The sequence below is a fragment of the Microdochium trichocladiopsis genome (assembly GCF_020744255.1).
Source record: "Microdochium trichocladiopsis strain MPI-CAGE-CH-0230 chromosome Unknown B0I36scaffold_9, whole genome shotgun sequence".
In the NCBI taxonomy this organism is placed as follows: Eukaryota; Fungi; Ascomycota; class Sordariomycetes; order Xylariales; family Microdochiaceae; genus Microdochium; species Microdochium trichocladiopsis.
Genome location: NW_025763552.1, coordinates 1,451,745 through 1,468,976, shown reverse-complemented (window position 1 = coordinate 1,468,976; position 17,232 = coordinate 1,451,745). Strand labels below are relative to the sequence as shown.

The following is a 17,232-nucleotide window of genomic DNA, read 5'->3' as shown; positions in this document are numbered from 1 at the left end:
CACTTCCGTTGCTCTGGTCTCCATGTTTGACTTCATGTCCACACCAATGCTGCTCTTCATGCTGCTACTGCTGCCATTAACCTGAGACTGCACTGGCCTTCTGAAACGCTGATTACGCCGCGAACCAGTCCTCGCTACATACGTCCATCTTCAGCTGGCGGAGCTGCACGCGAGTCCCATCGGGCGGCTGAAAGGGACAGTCTGGACTTGGACGCCACGATCTGACCGCAGCCTTTGGACGCGTCGGCCGCCGGCAAATGACGTCCCACATGACTTGACTGGACATGTCGGCACCCAGCTGTTCGATCCGATGGATGCCCGGCTCGCCGGCCAATGTCCACCAGAAACCTCTACGCAGAGTATGCGATCGATGCATCCGGTAGGTTCGGTCTGCCCAGACGGACGGATTTATTGCTCTTGCCTTTGCTTGAACATTGCTGACAGCCATCAAGCAAGAAAATCAAGTGTATGCAAGCCAGCCCGCCCCACCCAGACGGGAACGCCTACGCCGCATTGCTGCTGCTGACTTGCAGTCTATGCACTTCTCTTAGGTCATCTGCAGCATCCAGCCTGCTCTGCCTGCGTCGAGGCACGCCTGGAATGCACCTACTCTCACACGCGGAGAACGCCGGGCCCGGCCAAAGGTTCACAGCGGCGTTCCAAGCAACGGTCGATATCTCTGGCCCAGAGCTGTGCGTTTAAGCTCATGATGAGACCAAAGAAAAGGGAGCCCGTGTCTTTGTACTGACCGCCTTTTTTATACTTGACCAGGTGCCTTCCCGAGTGGAATCACCGCGCCGGCGCAAGCGACATTAAATGAGACATCTCACGCTGTTGCCCCCGGTGGCTCCAACCCCGACCAGCCCATATTGGATCCGTTGCCGGGCGTCGAACATTCGTATGGCGATTCTTACTCGCCAACCTCTGCGGACCCTCGCCACGAACTGTTCGTAGCAACCCTGCGTGCCCTGCCTCGCAACCCAGGAGCTCTATTGACCCTATTATTAGAGCCGAGACCTTTGTCGCCACCATTAACGTTGCCTTTCCCCTCTTCCCGAAGCAGTCTTTTGCCAATCAGCTGGAGAATGAGGTCATCAGCGATACCCTTGCCTCCGTCATCTACGGGCTTTCCGCCAAAATCGTGAACATGCCCTTCCTCCTCGGGGACGAAGATGTGGACTCGACACTGAGCAACTTGCGCTACTCCACGCACATCGAAGTGGAACAGGTCATCGTACCTGCCGCGTTGAATCAGTGGCGGGCCGCCTGCCTACTTGCATGGTACGGCTTCCATCAGCATCCCGGCCCAAGTGAATGCGTGCACATCGCCGGCCTAGTCCGCAAGGCGTATCAGTGCGGACTGCATCAAATCGACAGTGCGGAAAACCGGGCCAGCTTTGGCTGGGATCAAGTCAGCGAGGAGAGGCTGCACGACTGGCGCCATGTATGGTGGTGTCTGTACATGCTGGACTGCTACGCCAGCTACTCGACGGCGACTCCGCACCAGGCCGAGGCTGAAACCTTGCGAACGGCGCTCCTGCAGACCTCGGTACCGTGCGGTCCCAGCGGCGCCAAGCCTGAGAAGTTCTTCCTCCCGGCCGACCCGTCGAAGCTCTGGAAGCTGGTCGACGATATATCCCGGACCAAGGGCGATAATGCCTTCAGCCTTTGCATGGCCATCAGCGCGGTGTTACGGGAGGCCGTGACACTACACCGCCAACAGAAGCAGAACCCGGGTGGGTTCATCCCGGAGCGCATCTCCGTCCTCGAAGACCATCTATCGGCTATCGAGCTAGCGATGCCTCCCAACTACATGCGGCAGACGCGAGATGTGCTCCGCGGGGAATCCAACACCAGTTTCCACTACCGGCTGCTGACGCTGTTGAAGATCTACTGCACGCGCCTTGTCTTGCGTCTCGCCTCATCCCACCTGCTCGAGAGCCCAGAGTGGGAAGAGCGCTGGCACGAGAGCCTAGAGATCTGCTACCGCATGTTTGCCGTCATCCAGCAGTGGGACAAGCAGTACATGCTGGCCACTGACCCGGCAATATGCTTCATTATCTTGCCAGTACTGACCCTGCTCCACCTGCATTCACTGTCCAGCGGGTTATCCAATCCGCAGCTGAAGGAGCAGCTGGCCCGGCGCAAGAACATATTGCGCCTTTTTGTTCAAAACTCTGCCGAGTTCTGGACCCTGCCTCGACTCCTGCTAAGTAAGAGCCTACCCATCCCTTACTCGATTTGTGAACCAGGAGGAGATTAAAGTCTGCCCGTGTCTAACGAAGTATCTACTGCCCAGGCCGGTACGATATATTCGTAACCCAGTTTACCAAGCCTTTGAGTGCAGATCTCATCAGGCAGGTCCTGAACAAGCTTCAGTCCCCTCTTCACCCCGATTTGCTTGGTGGCTCGCCCGCCAGAGCGCAACTGCAACCCCCAGTGCATACCGGATCGGACCGTGGGGTTCTTGTTTCCTCCGCCGCTGTGAACCCTGCCCGTGCGGCTTCGGGGTCTGAAACGGGACATGCTGCAGGGCCGAATCTCCCAACCACGTGGCCGGCTGTCACTACCTCGGATTTGGCTCTCACCAACGAAGCTCAGGGGTCAATGGATACAGGCCAAGTCCTGAATGACCTAATTCTGAGCCCCCAGACATGGGACGATCTTATGAATACCCAGGATATGTGTGACATTTTACTACAAACAGTCGACTCTCCCGCGCACCCGTCGTATCTTGCACAATAAGAAGCCAACTGCGACGCGTCTGCCAGGTGCTGCCATCGAGGGAGAAATTGGAGCTTGGCGTGCCACACCAGTAAAATCACGCACGCTCATCAAGCACACAACCTGCAGTCATGAAAATGTCGAGTCTGTTATTATTGATGGAACAAATCTGATCCCCGAGGCGAATAACCCCGACTTGCCCTCCTTCGAAAGAAGGATGCAAATGTAGCACTGAAAGAAATAACATCTTTTGTCGGATTTCCAAATAGTGTAATTCTTTGAAAGAAAAATAACAGAAACAGGAGCGGCGACCCTTCCACCGCAAGCCGGCCACAGGTGGGCATTGAGTGCAAGTTGGATTAGGATCATTCGCCACCCATTCTTTCTTGGCCAGTTTCGGAGCTGAGGGGTGAAAATATCCGTGTTGGGAGCTTGGCGAGATTGCTCTTGCTCAGTATTGGAGTCTATACTCCAGTAAATAAGAATTTGATCTCTATTAGGCTCATGCAAACCGACCGGTTGACCTGTCCGGGTTGCATCCCATGTTGTACTGGCAACCCCTTAGTCGGCAGCGAACCTGCTTCTCTTCCGGATGGCACTCCCGTGTCTGAAGAAAATATATGGGAATGGCATCATTACGACGGTGAGGAAGGCAAGCAGCGATGACGCCCACTGAAACCCTATCGCCTCGTACATTTGGGTTCCGAAGAGTGGAAACGCCGCTATCAGTTCGATCAGAAGCCAAAACAAGACGAGAAAGCAAAAGCGAGAAAGGGACGAAAAGCGGGAGATTTAACCAATGGCGTCTGCAATTGAGGTTGAGTATATCTTACCTGCAAAGATGTTGCGGACGAATGAGTTGGCAGCCAGGGCACTCGCGGCGCATGAGGGATACGCGTCAACCTAAGCCGAACAGATGCTGAGTATGTTTTGATCTCTAAAACACGATATATGGAAAACAAAATCTCACTAGGAATGTAAAAATGCCAGTAAATAAGAGGATGTTACTATTGGATCAGCTTCATTAACATTGTACCGGCACCAGTAGAAGAAGAAGAAGAAGAAGGAGAAGAAGAAGAACTGGGAAAGAACTGGAAAAGAACAAGGGGGGGGGGGGGACCACTGCTATAGCCATGGCCAACAAATGATGAAAACTTTGGGAAAAGAATGACATGCACAAAACCGCTTACCCGGCGCCAAATAGAACCGATCCAATCATTGGGAATATCCAATGTACCGAGGGAAGAGTCGTCCATGCAAACATGAAGAGGCCGGCAGGGACCAGGACGGAGCCAAGAATAGCGGGGACGAGTCGGAATTCAGGCGTGTCTTCCCCTCTGGCACCACCAGAAACGTTATCCCGGCTGCTATAAAGCCACTGGCTAATGCAGTTCCGCATGGGCTCTATCAAGAACCCGACCAAGGTGCCCAGCATAATGCCCAAGAAGGACAAGCCGGATTGCCACGAATTGAAGTAGTACACCGTGTGGAAGATGAGGGGGAATGCGCCAAAGAAGAGATAGATGATGCCCAGCAGGATTGCAGCGTAGAGGCAGAGGTTGAGGCACATAGGCTCGAAGAAGAGGAGCTGGAAAGGGCGGAGCAGCGAGAGACGGAGAGTGTGAGGGATCGACTTGTTGGACCTCTCTATGGGGGCGAACCATCTTGCATCGCCGGTCTCGGCACGACGGCGGCGGGCGGCACGTTTTAGCAGGACAGGTCCTAACGAATAAGAAAAATCAGCATTACTGCACAGCTGGCTCCGAGAGAAATAAATCTGACCGAATGTTTCTGGGATGAAAAGGACAATTTGCACCCAAAGCAGGAATGACCAGATGATCAGAAAGTAGTACGTCCACCGCCAATCCATTGTGAAGTTGATGGCACCTCCAATCACGGGACCCAGACTGGGACCAGACATTGTGAAGATAGAGAGCAAGGCCATCGGAGCCTGAAGCACAGCGGTTGGGAATATGTCTCTGACCGTCCCGCCGGCCACAGCAAGGAATACGCCGCCGGTGGAGGCACTCAAGAACCGAAAGACCAGAATGGTCTCCACGTTCTTGGCAAAGGCCTGCGGTCCGAGGCAGATGAGATACAGCGTCCACGACACGATGTAGATAGGCCGCCGGCCATAGAATTCGCTGAGTGGGCTGATGACCATGGGTCCCAGGCTGAGCCCCAGCACAAACATCGACAAGCCCAGCACGGAGATTATCCTGATGTTTTGGAACTCTGCCTCCATGCCGTCGAAGGTTTTGGTGTAGATGGAGCTCGCACAGGTTCTGTGGTTCGGGTCGTCAGTTTGTAATTTCCCCCTCCGCATTTTGCAAAGGGGTTATAAGCGGGTTTCATCTCCAGGTTACTAACACGCAAAGGCTGACGTGCGCAATAACGAACACGATCAGCCACTTTTTTGCCCCCGAGAACCTCATTGGAGACACATCCTGTTCGTAGCCGTCGTCCCAATCAACCTGGAATTCGCGCCTGTCGTGTTGAGCCGGACCTGCTATCCCTTCGTGTTTGGCACGTGGCTCAGTGGGGGTGCCGTTATGACTCGGGGGCTGGTGTAAGTCGGAAGAGGCGTTAATACCCGACATATTGGCTTGGTGTTCCAATTTTCATCCTCCCGAGTCGAGACTGAATCGAAGGGCGCAGCAGAGAGAAAATAAATCGATTAAAAACAAAGTTACCCGGGTTCGATCACAGCTCAATCGGGGACTGGCCTCAGGCGAGAGAGGGAAGAAGCTGGTAGTGTTGAATTCGCTTCTCGGGGCGCTAACCCAATCGAGATGGGAATGGGTACATTGCCATGTTGTGGAAAGTTACCGCATTAGGAAATCTCCCAGACCCGTTTATCCGGGCCGTGCCCTTTTCCCTAACCGGGTAGTGACCCACTGGCCGTAGCTGTTTTGACTGTTACTACAGGCCGCCAGCGAATCCCTGGTGTTGTACGTTTTTGTTTTTGCAAAGTACAAATGCCGTCACAATTTCTTCCATTATAACCTGGTGAATGCTCCTTGTCTCCGCTCGGTGACGAGTTCCTTAGGCTTTGCGGGAGTTTGATATCGAAGGCTCGTCTCCTCGTATCCGTGCCCCAGGGAGAACGAGCCACAGCAATTGTCCGTTTGAATATTAAAAAGTCCTGAGATCTGAACTGCGGCTATTCTATGATAGCTCACGTCTTATTCGGTCCGTGCCCCTGGAGATGGGCGCCGCCCTATACCAGTAATAGACTCTCCCCATCAGATATAATTTCTCAACTCCTAGCAACGCCCGGTTAGGGACTCATAAGTCTGAAGGCAAAGGATGTCTTTCAACCTACCCGCAACTTCTCCAATGAAACATCACGAGAATCACCACGTGGACTGAGAAACGCCGTGACCAAGTCCCTCTTCCCGTCCTGCACCTTTCGGACATACTACAGAATCGATTAGCATATTTCAATATCAGTCTATGAATAAACGATTTCCGATTCACCCAACGCTCGCTTACCTGCTCGATGGTGTCCTCCATCACATATCTGATCATAGTCGTTTCTTGCACCTGTGTTATGCGGTGAACGCGTGCAAACGCTTGGTCCTCGATAGCAGGATTCCATTGTGGCTCCATGAGATATGCTCTTGAGGCGGCTGTTAGAGTCAACCTAGTGTCAATAACAGATGGAAAGTTAGCAAGTCGAGGCGCAGCCAACAAAAACCATATGTGGCTAAAATTATCCTACCCTAGAGCACCACACGAAAGCGAAAGTAAAAGAACTTGGATCTCGTTCGGGGCTGAAAACGTTTCGAGAATTTCGGCGCGTTCTTTCGACTTGACCGAGCCGTCTATTTGCAGACAACGTATCCCAGATCGGTCAAGAGATGTTCTGGCAATGTCTAGCGTCGCTTTCCAGAATGAGAAAACGACACTGCTGTTTCATTAGCCGTGGATTTCTAAATTGATCATCCGATCTTACCTTTTCGTTCCTGGCATTTGTTTCTGGACATCGTCCACCAGGGCGCGGATCTTGCTAGGGGTGTCATGAAAGCCGATCGATTCTCCTGTGACCTCGAATGGAAGACTAGCGGCTGGCTCTGACACCGCAGCTGGCGCGACCACACAAGGCATTTCACATGCACAAGTCCTGGGCCCGCAGGAAGCTTCGCCATCAAGCTCCACCTCGTAGCATGACTTGCACCAAGCACGCAAACATTGCGTGAGATAAAGAACAGCTTGGCCTGCGCTTTCGTCTGCCAAGGTCAAAATGGGCGTACTGCACTCTGCACAGACTGTGTGCAGTCCAAGATCCAGCATTTGCGAGAAGGCCTTTGTTGCGGCGTATTGGTCCCAGTCATTCTCGCTAAGTGGACTTCGCGCAGTTGGGGTTAGCGAGATCGGAGTATTGGAACGTCCAAAAGCGCAAATTTGTCGAAGCACATCAATCTTCTGGAGAATGTTTCGGAACGAGTTGCTCGATGCAATGAGGTTCAATGCACTGTCAATAGTTGAAAGTGCTCTGTCCTTAGCTTCATTGTACCGTTGAGCCTCGCGCTCGTTGAGACGCACCGAGACGAGAAGCTCCGTCTCGTCCGGTAATGGCAGCTCCTTGGATCGGCGAAGCATCATAGCAGACAACAGTCTTTTCACTCTAGTGACTGCCAGTTGTTCTTGTCCTTGGCCCTGACGGACCAAGTCAGAAATACGACTAAGGAAGACATCCTTTTTATTGAACGGACTCGCGCCGATGAATTTGAGCAGTGGGAACAAGTCGAGAAGTCGATTCGTTATTGGTGTGCCCGTGACGGCCCATCTGTTTCGAGCCATGATATCACACGCCGCACGAGTGGTCACAGCTTGAGGGTTCTTGATGCTGTGCGCTATTGATGTAGTCAGCCATCAGATTCTACACTCCTCGGTACTTGTCCGACCCATGAGTCGTATACCTTCATCTAGAATCACACGATGCCACCTCGTTTGGAAGAGTAGACTCGTGCTCTTGCAAGTTGTCCAGTCTCGTGCAAGGGTCGGGTAAGAAACAAGCAGGACATCTATTGAGCTCAATCCAGCTGCCTTTTTCAATCTTTTCGAACCACTCTCTAGGTGCCATCGTACCGCCCCTGGTTTGGTATGTCTGACCGAGCTGTTAGCAAGTTGAGTTGGATAGATTCTTAACCGTGATAGCGCTAACTTGGTGAGCTCCTTGTGCCAGTATCCCAAGACTATGATGTTATGTCAGAAGTCGGGTTGGGCCCAAAGTAGGGGTGAACATTGAAACTTACGGTTCGCCGGGACAACAATCATTGTAGTATATGGAAAGACGCTGTAGCCTCGTGAAGTATTGGCAACCTCCGACAACTCATGAGTAATGAGTGAAATCATTGTCAGTGTTTTGCCATACCCCATAGTGTCGGCAATGATGCCGCCGTGGCATGGCGCCGGCGGCAGATTCTGGGTTGAGCCGTCCACATTATTGACGTATCCGCTTGTGGAAGTGTTAGTAGCTACTTCCAAGGTCAAACCCGCCGATTTTCCCTGAGCTCACCAGAACTGCTTGTCACGGGTTGTGGCGATCGACCAGACGTCCTCAGCATGAGGCTCGAATCGCCAGCCGCCTTCTCGGGCGAGCATGAAGCTCAAAGCTTGTTTTTGGTGTCTGAAGCGAGGATGTCAGAGATGAAGAAGTACCAGGATTGGCGGATAATGGACCTACGATTTTAATGGCGTAGTAATGAGGTTGGTGCACTCTGTCTCCTCAAGCGAGGAACCGGTTGTGAAACCATCAAGGATATCCTTTGGTTCAATAATGCTGGTAGTCACGTCGGGGCAATTATGTTGTGGGTGGAAGATACCATCAGTTGTCTTCAAATAAGGTTCGTTGAAGAGTGATTGTGGGTTGTGGTATAGTGCATCCAAACGGGGCTGGATCGGAAGCTGTAAGTACAACTCCTGTGCGGATAGTACGTCCACTAGCGGTGGTATATGTGTGCGTAGCCCATATAAGATCGCTCTGAGAGCGAAATTGCTGGATGTACCATATTTCGGGGAGGATCCAGGTTGCTTGCCGAGCGATATTTGCAGTTATAAACCCTCCCGTTCCAATAGGTTCAATAGGGAATGATGACGTTTGTCGATCCGACCAATCATCCAATTAGAATCCGAGATATTCGATACGTGCCCGTCGGCTCCAAGTTGTACGTCCATGTCTTCCAGATCACTCGAATTCTCAGCTCCGAGCATCGAGATATTGAGGTAAAGCTGGTGTTGCCAACGTTAGTAGAGGAAAGCTCACATCCACATTTTAGGACACAAGCAGACCATTCCAAAACAGATCAACGAGAAACTGTGCTCTCTCTCGTTCAACTCATTGCACGGCACGGCCCCGATTCCGCGGCCATCGGTCATAGCTGGGAGGCGATAGCCTGCCACCGCGTAGTCCCTAGAGTGGGGATCTAATGTTGGCTCGGAATTTTACAGACGGTATAAGCACGGTTGTCGGAAAACTGAGCACTTTGTCATGCCACAGGTCGCCTATGTATCAATTACCAGCTGCTTGCGGACGACAATTTTCTCAAGGTAAGGCTATGTAAAAAAAGAAAAAGAACGGTGTGGTCCATGCATGCAGCACTGCCACACACGGAACGCAGGTGCGTGGCTGAGCGTCATGCACCCAGCCACCGTTGGCACCAAGGCGTACTTCCAACATTGCAGGCACGCCTGATAAGGCTTAATGGCGGTATGGCAGCCTGGGAGGCAATACCTTCTCTCAGCTATCGTTTTGTTTTCTCCTCTCTATTACCTGCGGAGACCTTTGCACTCACGTGTGAGTAAATGCGAGCAACAATGGCGGAGCGGCTTATACGGAAGGCGTGCGATCGTTTCCCCGCTGAGTTGACCCCCGATCAGGTGCAAAAAACCCAGTCTCTCGGGAGGCTCGATGACATCAAGGGTGCGCTCCACCAAGTAGAGCATGAGCTTACTGCTCGGCAAGCACTGCGCGGCTTTGGTCGTCTGGCACCATTCATCAACGCTCTTGAGCACTATGCCAAGGCCATCGAAGTCGCGTGTAATGGCACGCCATTCATGCCATGGATATGGGTGAGTCTGGAAAACATGGGAGTTCCAAATTATGACCAGATCCTAATTTGGCAGCAGGCACCCATAAAGCTAGTGATTCTGGTGAGCGATTCGCAGTCTCTGCTTCATTACCACATCTGACCAGCACTAGGCAGTCCAGGAGTCAACCAGCTGTTTGGATAAGATGCTTTCCGCGTATGCAAAGATTGGACAGCGAATGCCCCGCTTCGCGCGATATGCTGGCGTTTTCCCGAACGATTCTGCTTTCCAGCACCTGTTAGCTTGCCTGTTTGAAGACATCGTCGAGTTCCATCGTAAATCATTTGAGTTGATTCGGCGCCCAGGTGATTACTGGAGCGCCTCCCCATCCAATCTTGGCCAAGCTAATCGACAACGCAGGATGGAAACTGTTTTTCGCCCCACTCTGGGGCAGATTTCATTCACGATTTGATGAATTGCTTGACAACATATCGTTCATCAGCGACGAGATCGACCGCGAGGCGATATCGATTGATATCGTGCAAACGCAAGACAGCCGCCAGAGGGAACAAGATGAAAACCTCCGACGCGAAGAACGTTTACAAGCCGAGCAGGTAGCTGCCGTAATGGGTTGGCTGGCTTCAGAGATCATTGAACAGGAGGACAGATTGGAGTGGCTTCGAGGTCGCTGCCATGATGGGACCTCGTGTTGGATCACGAACCACAAAGAGTTCAGATCCTGGCTGCAACTTGGTCGGGGGAAGCCTGTTCTCTGGCTCAACGGAAAGCCTGGATCTGGTCAGTGCTAGAGATTCGCAATGACTGGTTCCAAGACTCTAGCTAATGATGCCAATGCACAGGCAAATCGGTAATCAGCGCCAATGTGGTGGCTTTCCTCAGAAAAGCCAAACGCAGGGTGGCGTACTATATCTGCAACTATCAAACGCCCCCAACAAACATCACCGCACATATCCTCCGTTCCATTTGCGCCCAGGTCATCACGATGATGCCAGAGTTTATTCCTTACACGCTTGATGAGTGTATCGCCAACGCAAAAACACCATCTGCAACCTGTCTAGGCGAGTTGCTGTGCACCTTCCTGGGCCAGGTGACAGACCTACGACTTGTGTTCGATGGACTGGACGAGGTACAGTCTTCGGAGCACCGAAAGTTGATCAACGACCTTATGCGACTTACCAAAGGCCCAAATTCATCTTGTCGCATCTTGTTCATCAGTCAAGACATACCAACGATACACGGTCCGCTGTCCAAAGTGCCCGTCGTTCGCCTATGCCAGGAGATACATCACATCAATAAGGACCTAGACCTTGTCATCCAGATGAGACTGCACGAGATTGACGAGCAGAATGAGGGGATGCTAGGACCACATCATATCTGCACTTTGAAAAATGACATCTTGGCAAGATCAGAAGGTATGGGACTGCTGAACTCACTGTAACATTGTAGCTGACGATTTGCTAGGGATGTTCCTGTGGGTTCACCTGATATTAGAGCTCTTGATGAACGCCTCGAGTATCGCTGAGCTGAAAAGCGAGGTCGCATCTGTGCCCAAAGACCTGACCGCATTGTAGGTCATACATTTGCACTTTCTTTTCTGGCTCCAATGACTGACAATTGTCACACAGATATGTCAGAATTCTCAATAGAATCAAAAGTCGCTCTGGAGATGACTTCGGGAAGATTCGTCGAGTCTTCTCCTGGCTGCTCTGCCACAAAGGCGGGGATAAAATTCCATTCTCGAAGCACACGGTGAGGATCGCAATGGCTGTCCACCCTGGCCGCCGCGTGTTAACATATGATGACGTTCCATTCATTCACGCTGTGGACATCTGCAAGCCGCTCATTGAGGACGGACCTAATGGTTCCGTAACTTTCATCCATTCTACAGTCGCAACGTGAGTCTGGTAGAGTTACCCGCCACAAAGGATTATGCTGAGAGAGGATCACAGATTTCTTGCACAAGAAGAAAGCGGGCCTTTCTTGTGCCTCCAGGACGCGAGAGTCACTGTGACATACGCATGCATAGCACATCTATTGCAGTCGTTTCAGCTCATCTCTGCCAATAACACCGCAGACAGCCTTTTGCCGGTCGCACGCTTCGTACATGGATTTCTTCCCTATGCAAATCGATTTTGGTACAAGCATCTGAGCCAATGCGCGGAGAGAAGCCTCCCAAAAGCATTGAGGCATTTGGTCGTTAAACTATGCGCCACCTACCGTGAGCTTCCTCCGCCCAAGAGAACTGCCGAACCGTCAGCCCGACAGTCGCAAGCCCCAGAAGCCATTTTTCAGGGTCTTCTCGAGGCTGATGCCAAGACTTTGAGGGAACTGATATCGTGTAAGTCAAACAATCCGATAACGATGTCAATGTGAACACATCCCATCAATTCTCTTGCTGCGTACTTCTGCACTCTAGTAGTGCTTCAGACTTTCCTCTTTCGTAATTGGCTAGGCGACTCGTTACTCGTGTATTGACCCTTTCGGAACTTTTCAGATGTCACGACCAACCACTCCAGCGACAACGACAATAATCCGATGACAACAGCCATCAAAGCGCACCAGTTCATCACCCAGAAACTCCTGTTGGCCACAGATATGTCTGAAGTACCAAAAGAAGTTCTCTTGCAATTCAGGGACACAATTGGATCAACTGCCTTCACTTGCGCCAGTTTCGACTGTCCTCGTGCTGTGGTTGGGTATCCCACACAATGTATGTTGCAGCAACATTCTCTGACCCACGGGCCGCCACTGCGATGCTTCGAGGGTTGCAAGCTCAACGATGTCGGGTTCACTTCTGTGAAGAGCTTGAAGTCACATAAGCGAAAATATCATGGCGAGCATGTCCCTGACATCCCTCGGAAGTTTCAATGGAAGCACGACCGTGCCGCTACAGCCAAAGCGAATGAAGAGAGGGAGTACGGAAAGAAAGCAAAGAAAACAATAGAAGAAGTTCAACTCAACGCCGGGACAGTCGAGCAGAAGACGAACGAGGCTGAGGAGGAGAAGAAGGCTAAGGATGGGGCCGACGCAGCGTCTTCCACAGCGGCCGCTATGCCGGGACAGCAAGTTCCCGATGGCTCAGAAAACAGAATCCACGCTGCTCAGCTCCTGTTCGCAAATAGAATCAACCTGAACCAGTTGAGCCCTCAACAGTTCCAGCAATTCCTGAACATGCCACCGCACGCTCAGATCAAGTCTATTCAGGCGTACTCCCAGAACCTGCAACAACTTCACGGCCAGCAAATGCCGAACAAGCAGGCAGCTAACCCCAACTCTCCTCAGGGACAGGGCTCTCCAATGATGGCTCGAGCCCCGGATGGAACCAACCTCAATGCGTACCATCATCCCGGGGATTCGGGAGGTGCCGGCGGTAGCAGCCCTGGTCTGCAGGTCCGTCAAATAAATTTGAAGCTGCTTGAGCAGCAAAACAAGATGCTTCTGATGATGGCCAGACAGAAGATGGGAGGTGCCGGCCCTGGCAGCCTTGCTCTGCAGGATCATCGAATGAACTTGATGACAATTGAGCAGAAAAACCAGATGCGTCGGATGATGGCCAGACAGGAGCAGGACAGCATGGGCAACATGCCACCCGCCGATGGACAGCCAGGTCCCGATAGTGCTCCTGGCCAGAACGGGCAGGGTTCCCAGGACACATCTCCTCAAGCCGCTCGTACAGGGACATCACTAAATTCATCTGAGCAGATGAAGCATGGTCCGCCACAGATGAACTCTGCAGGCATACCATTATCCCTACTCGAGGGTACCAACTCTAGAGGCTCGCCGAACCCGATGAACTTTATGCCCCACGACATAGACCCCAATATGAACCCTAAGTTCTTCGAGCCAAATGGGCAACGATATGGAGCACAATAGTATGGGCAATGTCCAGATGAACGGTGGTATGCTGCCACCCAGCTCCCATCCTGGCCAGCTTAGATTCGACGGCCTATGGATACCAGAAATGGCTGCCGCCGCGCGCCAGCAAGGCAATACATACCATCAGGACACACGATACCTTCACGTACGACCATAGGATCGAGAAAATTGAGGGTCCCATCCGCTCCCCTATTATACAAGCTCGATACCGCAATCTTGTGTATAGGGGAGCGGATCCCTGTCAAACAGCTATAGCTCAGCATCTACTATAGCGTTTAGCGCGTAGCCTCCGGCCCCGATTCGCCGGTAAATATCCCACTTTTCCCGGCTTACCGCCTACCGCTATCTCCGTTTCCCGGCTTTCTATCCCGTATCTCGTCCTTACGCTTAACCAAACGGAACATTAAAATTAAAAGTCTTATTAATAAACGCGCGTACTATCTAACATAGAGGATTAGGCCTAACTAGGCTAGACTAATAGTACGTAACTTATTAATTATTACTTAGCCTAGTACCTCATAAATATATACTGTCCTGGGGCGGATGAGGGTTCTCCTGATCGGGGACAAAACAACCACCACGACCGAAGGGAGTTCACCGCTTGCCAGTTTCGGCGGTGTTTCCGGCGAGGTTCACTCTGGCCCTGGGCCAGAGTGAGGGCATTCCCAGATAAGGGGCCAAAGCAGATTTTCGACGGGGGAGCCAGCCACATCAACAACGCCCTGTTGATGCGACACTTGTGAGGGAATCTCTGATCATAGCATTGTCAGTCAATTGCGTACAAGAACGGGTGCGGAAGCGTAGGAATTCAATGGGGTGGAAAAATCAAGTCGGATTGGTGAAGCTGAGTGATGGATAATCTGGCTCCGTGCTATGAAAAACGTCACGATGGCTTCAAGCCTTAAGTAGTACTGTACAAATATGCCCCTGATCAGTCTATCCCGCACTGCCCTGACACAATACTACTTAACTAGCTAATCCCTAAATCTTTCCATTCTTTTATTTATTTATTCTAGTTGGAGTAGCTTAGGCTATAGACTTAATAATAACGTAATTATAAGCCTAATCCCTAGCTATAGCGGTACTATCGGTAACGAAGTCGATAACTAAAAGTTATAGAGCCTACGTACGCCGACTAATAAGGGATCCTAATTAGAAGCGAAAAGAAATTATAGAACAAGTTAAATAATTCGTATTAAATCCTCTCGCTGAAAGAGAGTAGTGTTACGATCCGATCTCTGGGGTTAACCGTCTAACCGGCGCTATAAGGTTTATATTCTAGATAGGGTAGGTAGTAACCTTATATAATACTAACTCTATACTTATTATATTCTTAAGGGGGTTATTATTCGTATCTCTTACGAGATATTACACTCGGTTAATCGCTCATCCTGCCCGGGGTTGGAATGTTGATCCTCGATTGCCAGCAGGGTGAAGGCAAGAACCTGACTGACAGCTGTGCAATGCACAGCATTGTCGGGATGCGCCAGCACCTCTGCTCGTGGCTCCGCAAGGTGGAAGAGCAAATGCTCCGGACTCTGCCAGTCGATCTTCAGAAAGATGATCGCCTCGCCAGTTGTGACATAGCTGTACGTGAGACCGCCTGTGATCATGTAGTGATATGTCTGGGAAACCGCGGCAGCAACGATCCTGTCGGCATGGTATGAGAAAAGCTCGCCTTTGTCGGTTGGTATCGTTGATCTGTTAATGACCTCCTGCTGTATATCCATCTCCCGCAGACTAACACGAAGGTGCGGCAACGTCAACTTGTGCGGCGGCTTGTACTCAACCACGAAAGCCAGGCTTCGCTGAGTCCGATCCACGCCATCGTGCTTGTAAACGCACACTTGGTCCGCGCGAAGCTGATTCGAGTCGTGTACTGCACGTCGTTGCATTGGCTCGTCAGCGCCATCACTTAGCGCGTTTGGGTGGTTGTCGAAGGTGAGGCCGAGGCCCAGAGCGAATGATCGTTTCGTCGCATCGTGGTCTATGAGTATTCGATGGCTAATCTGAATCACACCCATTACCGAATGTGGTAAGCGCCCTTTTTGGAGCGGCTCAGGGCCTACTCAATTTTAATCAGGCTACGCTCAGGTCTGCTCAGCCTTTGCTCAGTCTTCGTCTCCAATTTAGTGATACCATGGTATCGTAGCTGTTGTACCTCCGAAGTCGGAAACGGACGGAAGTTATGCACACTTTAGATACACGAGTAAATGAATCGGCAAACTTCAAGTCTGAGTACGCTTCATGATGTACTGATAATATCTTTGCATAATTAACAACGGTAGTATAACACCTTACATATTCACATTGTGTCTTCGTGGGGATACACAATCTCGAACACATCTATATCCTTATTATTTACGAGCGAGTACTAGAGAATGGATTCATTAAGAGGTTTTGTATGCATAATTTAATTCAGAGTTTTATTTACTGTAAGTCGTCTAGATCTTCGAAGAACAACTCGATTTCACTGTTCTCGGCTTCTAAGCGGCAAATGAAAGACCAGCGAGGCTGTTCGTGAAATTTATCTGGTACAGTTCCCGACATTATAATCTTCCTCTCACTACACGGCAACATGGGAGGTAAAGCTCTGGTACCACAGGATCTTAAGAGATTAGATGACGATCTGCTCCGTCTTTCTCGACGCTGCTTGGGATTGGTGCCTTGCCAAGAAGATCATGTGATTTGAGTTCACGATAGCTGAGGTATTGACGTAGCCGGGTAAATTGCTATAGCGGGCTTAGCTGCGCGAGATCTTCAATGACTTGCATGCTACACTTACGCGTGCGGACTTAGAAAAACGAGACCTTGGCGGCACCCATCAGATTGACCCTGCAAACCGTAGTATTCCCGAAAAACGCCTATAGCCTATGCGGCCAAAAACATCTTGAGCCTGTTATCACGATCCTATAAACGGGGTCAACCGTAAACAGGGTGTTGGTGGTTTTTCTGTTCTGATGGGCAAGTAAAGCCAAAGCAATAACACTTCGTCAACAACTATCGTTCGTCTCTTGGGTGTATCGCTTGGAAGAGATACTCATCTCGTGTCAATTAACTAGGTCAAGTAAAGGGTAAGAATGAAACTAAGATTGATCGTTGAAGTACAAAGAAATGTCTATCTGAGCTGTAGGAGATCCTCCGTCTATATACCCTTTGTCCTTCATCGTAGCGACTGCCTTGTGTCGCAACATCGACGAGGTATCGTCGCTATCGCGACAGGACATCGTCGCAGTGCCGACAGTGTTATGTCGGCCAGCCGACTGCCAAGCGTTGGCTGTTTACCTAATCCTGACTACCTAATGTGTCTGCCCCCTGGTTCCCTTCGCTGCCTGCCCTAGACTTGGCCTGGTCCTGCGGCCTCTGTTTGTGCAGCCCCTTTGCCCAAACCATCCTCTGTTGGTTCCTGGGTCGTCACACCTACTTTGTGTCGCCTGCAGCCTAGTAACCAATATTGGCTAGGCCGTTGACCTTGGTCGTTGCACATCCCTTTTTACCAGCTTCTTACAAATTCCAATATTAGTGTCTCCCCTTCTCTTCAAAGTAGTGTGGAAGATAGACAAGATCTCCACGAGG

General features: G+C 51.1%; 5 protein-coding genes across 5 annotated transcripts; 2 read left to right on the top strand and 3 right to left on the bottom strand.

Moving 5' to 3' along the window:
• Positions 1-333: 333 nt before the first annotated feature.
• Positions 334-3,202, top strand: B0I36DRAFT_387282 (uncharacterized protein; the record flags this gene model as incomplete). Its single annotated transcript, XM_046161158.1, has 4 exons — positions 334-379; positions 772-946; positions 1,009-2,213; positions 2,300-3,202. 4 exons carry the CDS (start codon positions 334-336, stop codon positions 2,743-2,745), a joined length of 1,872 nt encoding a protein of 623 aa, XP_046008383.1. The 3' UTR covers positions 2,746-3,202.
• An 83-nt stretch (positions 3,203-3,285) lies between these two features.
• Positions 3,286-5,159, bottom strand: B0I36DRAFT_376646 (major facilitator superfamily domain-containing protein; the record flags this gene model as incomplete). Its single annotated transcript, XM_046160480.1, has 6 exons — positions 3,286-3,446; positions 3,558-3,627; positions 3,695-3,731; positions 3,915-4,446; positions 4,507-5,009; positions 5,095-5,159. The coding sequence occupies 6 exons, from the start codon at positions 5,157-5,159 to the stop codon at positions 3,286-3,288; spliced, it is 1,368 nt and encodes a 455-aa protein (XP_046008382.1).
• A 542-nt stretch (positions 5,160-5,701) lies between these two features.
• B0I36DRAFT_332102 (SNF2 family N-terminal domain-containing protein) lies at positions 5,702-9,225 on the bottom strand (the record flags this gene model as incomplete). The annotated part of the gene is made up of 13 exons (XM_046155064.1): positions 5,702-5,990; positions 6,050-6,145; positions 6,220-6,370; positions 6,449-6,634; positions 6,683-7,583; positions 7,650-7,837; positions 7,895-7,925; positions 7,986-8,243; positions 8,265-8,359; positions 8,417-8,711; positions 8,793-8,961; positions 9,022-9,155; positions 9,183-9,225. The coding sequence occupies 13 exons, from the start codon at positions 9,220-9,222 to the stop codon at positions 5,970-5,972; spliced, it is 2,565 nt and encodes an 854-aa protein (XP_046008381.1). The 3' UTR covers positions 5,702-5,969.
• A 285-nt stretch (positions 9,226-9,510) lies between these two features.
• Positions 9,511-13,847, top strand: B0I36DRAFT_332101 (uncharacterized protein). Its single transcript, XM_046155063.1, has 10 exons — positions 9,511-9,801; positions 9,859-9,882; positions 9,932-10,124; positions 10,180-10,557; positions 10,620-11,192; positions 11,242-11,347; positions 11,406-11,675; positions 11,730-12,118; positions 12,275-13,141; positions 13,247-13,847. The coding sequence occupies exons 1-10, from the start codon at positions 9,535-9,537 to the stop codon at positions 13,651-13,653; spliced, it is 3,474 nt and encodes a 1,157-aa protein (XP_046008380.1). The 5' UTR covers positions 9,511-9,534; the 3' UTR covers positions 13,654-13,847.
• Positions 13,848-15,014: 1,167 nt separating this feature from the next.
• B0I36DRAFT_366739 (uncharacterized protein) lies at positions 15,015-15,680 on the bottom strand (the record flags this gene model as incomplete). Its single annotated transcript, XM_046159349.1, has 1 exon — positions 15,015-15,680. The coding sequence occupies one exon, from the start codon at positions 15,678-15,680 to the stop codon at positions 15,015-15,017; it is 666 nt and encodes a 221-aa protein (XP_046008379.1).
• Positions 15,681-17,232: the final 1,552 nt, after the last annotated feature.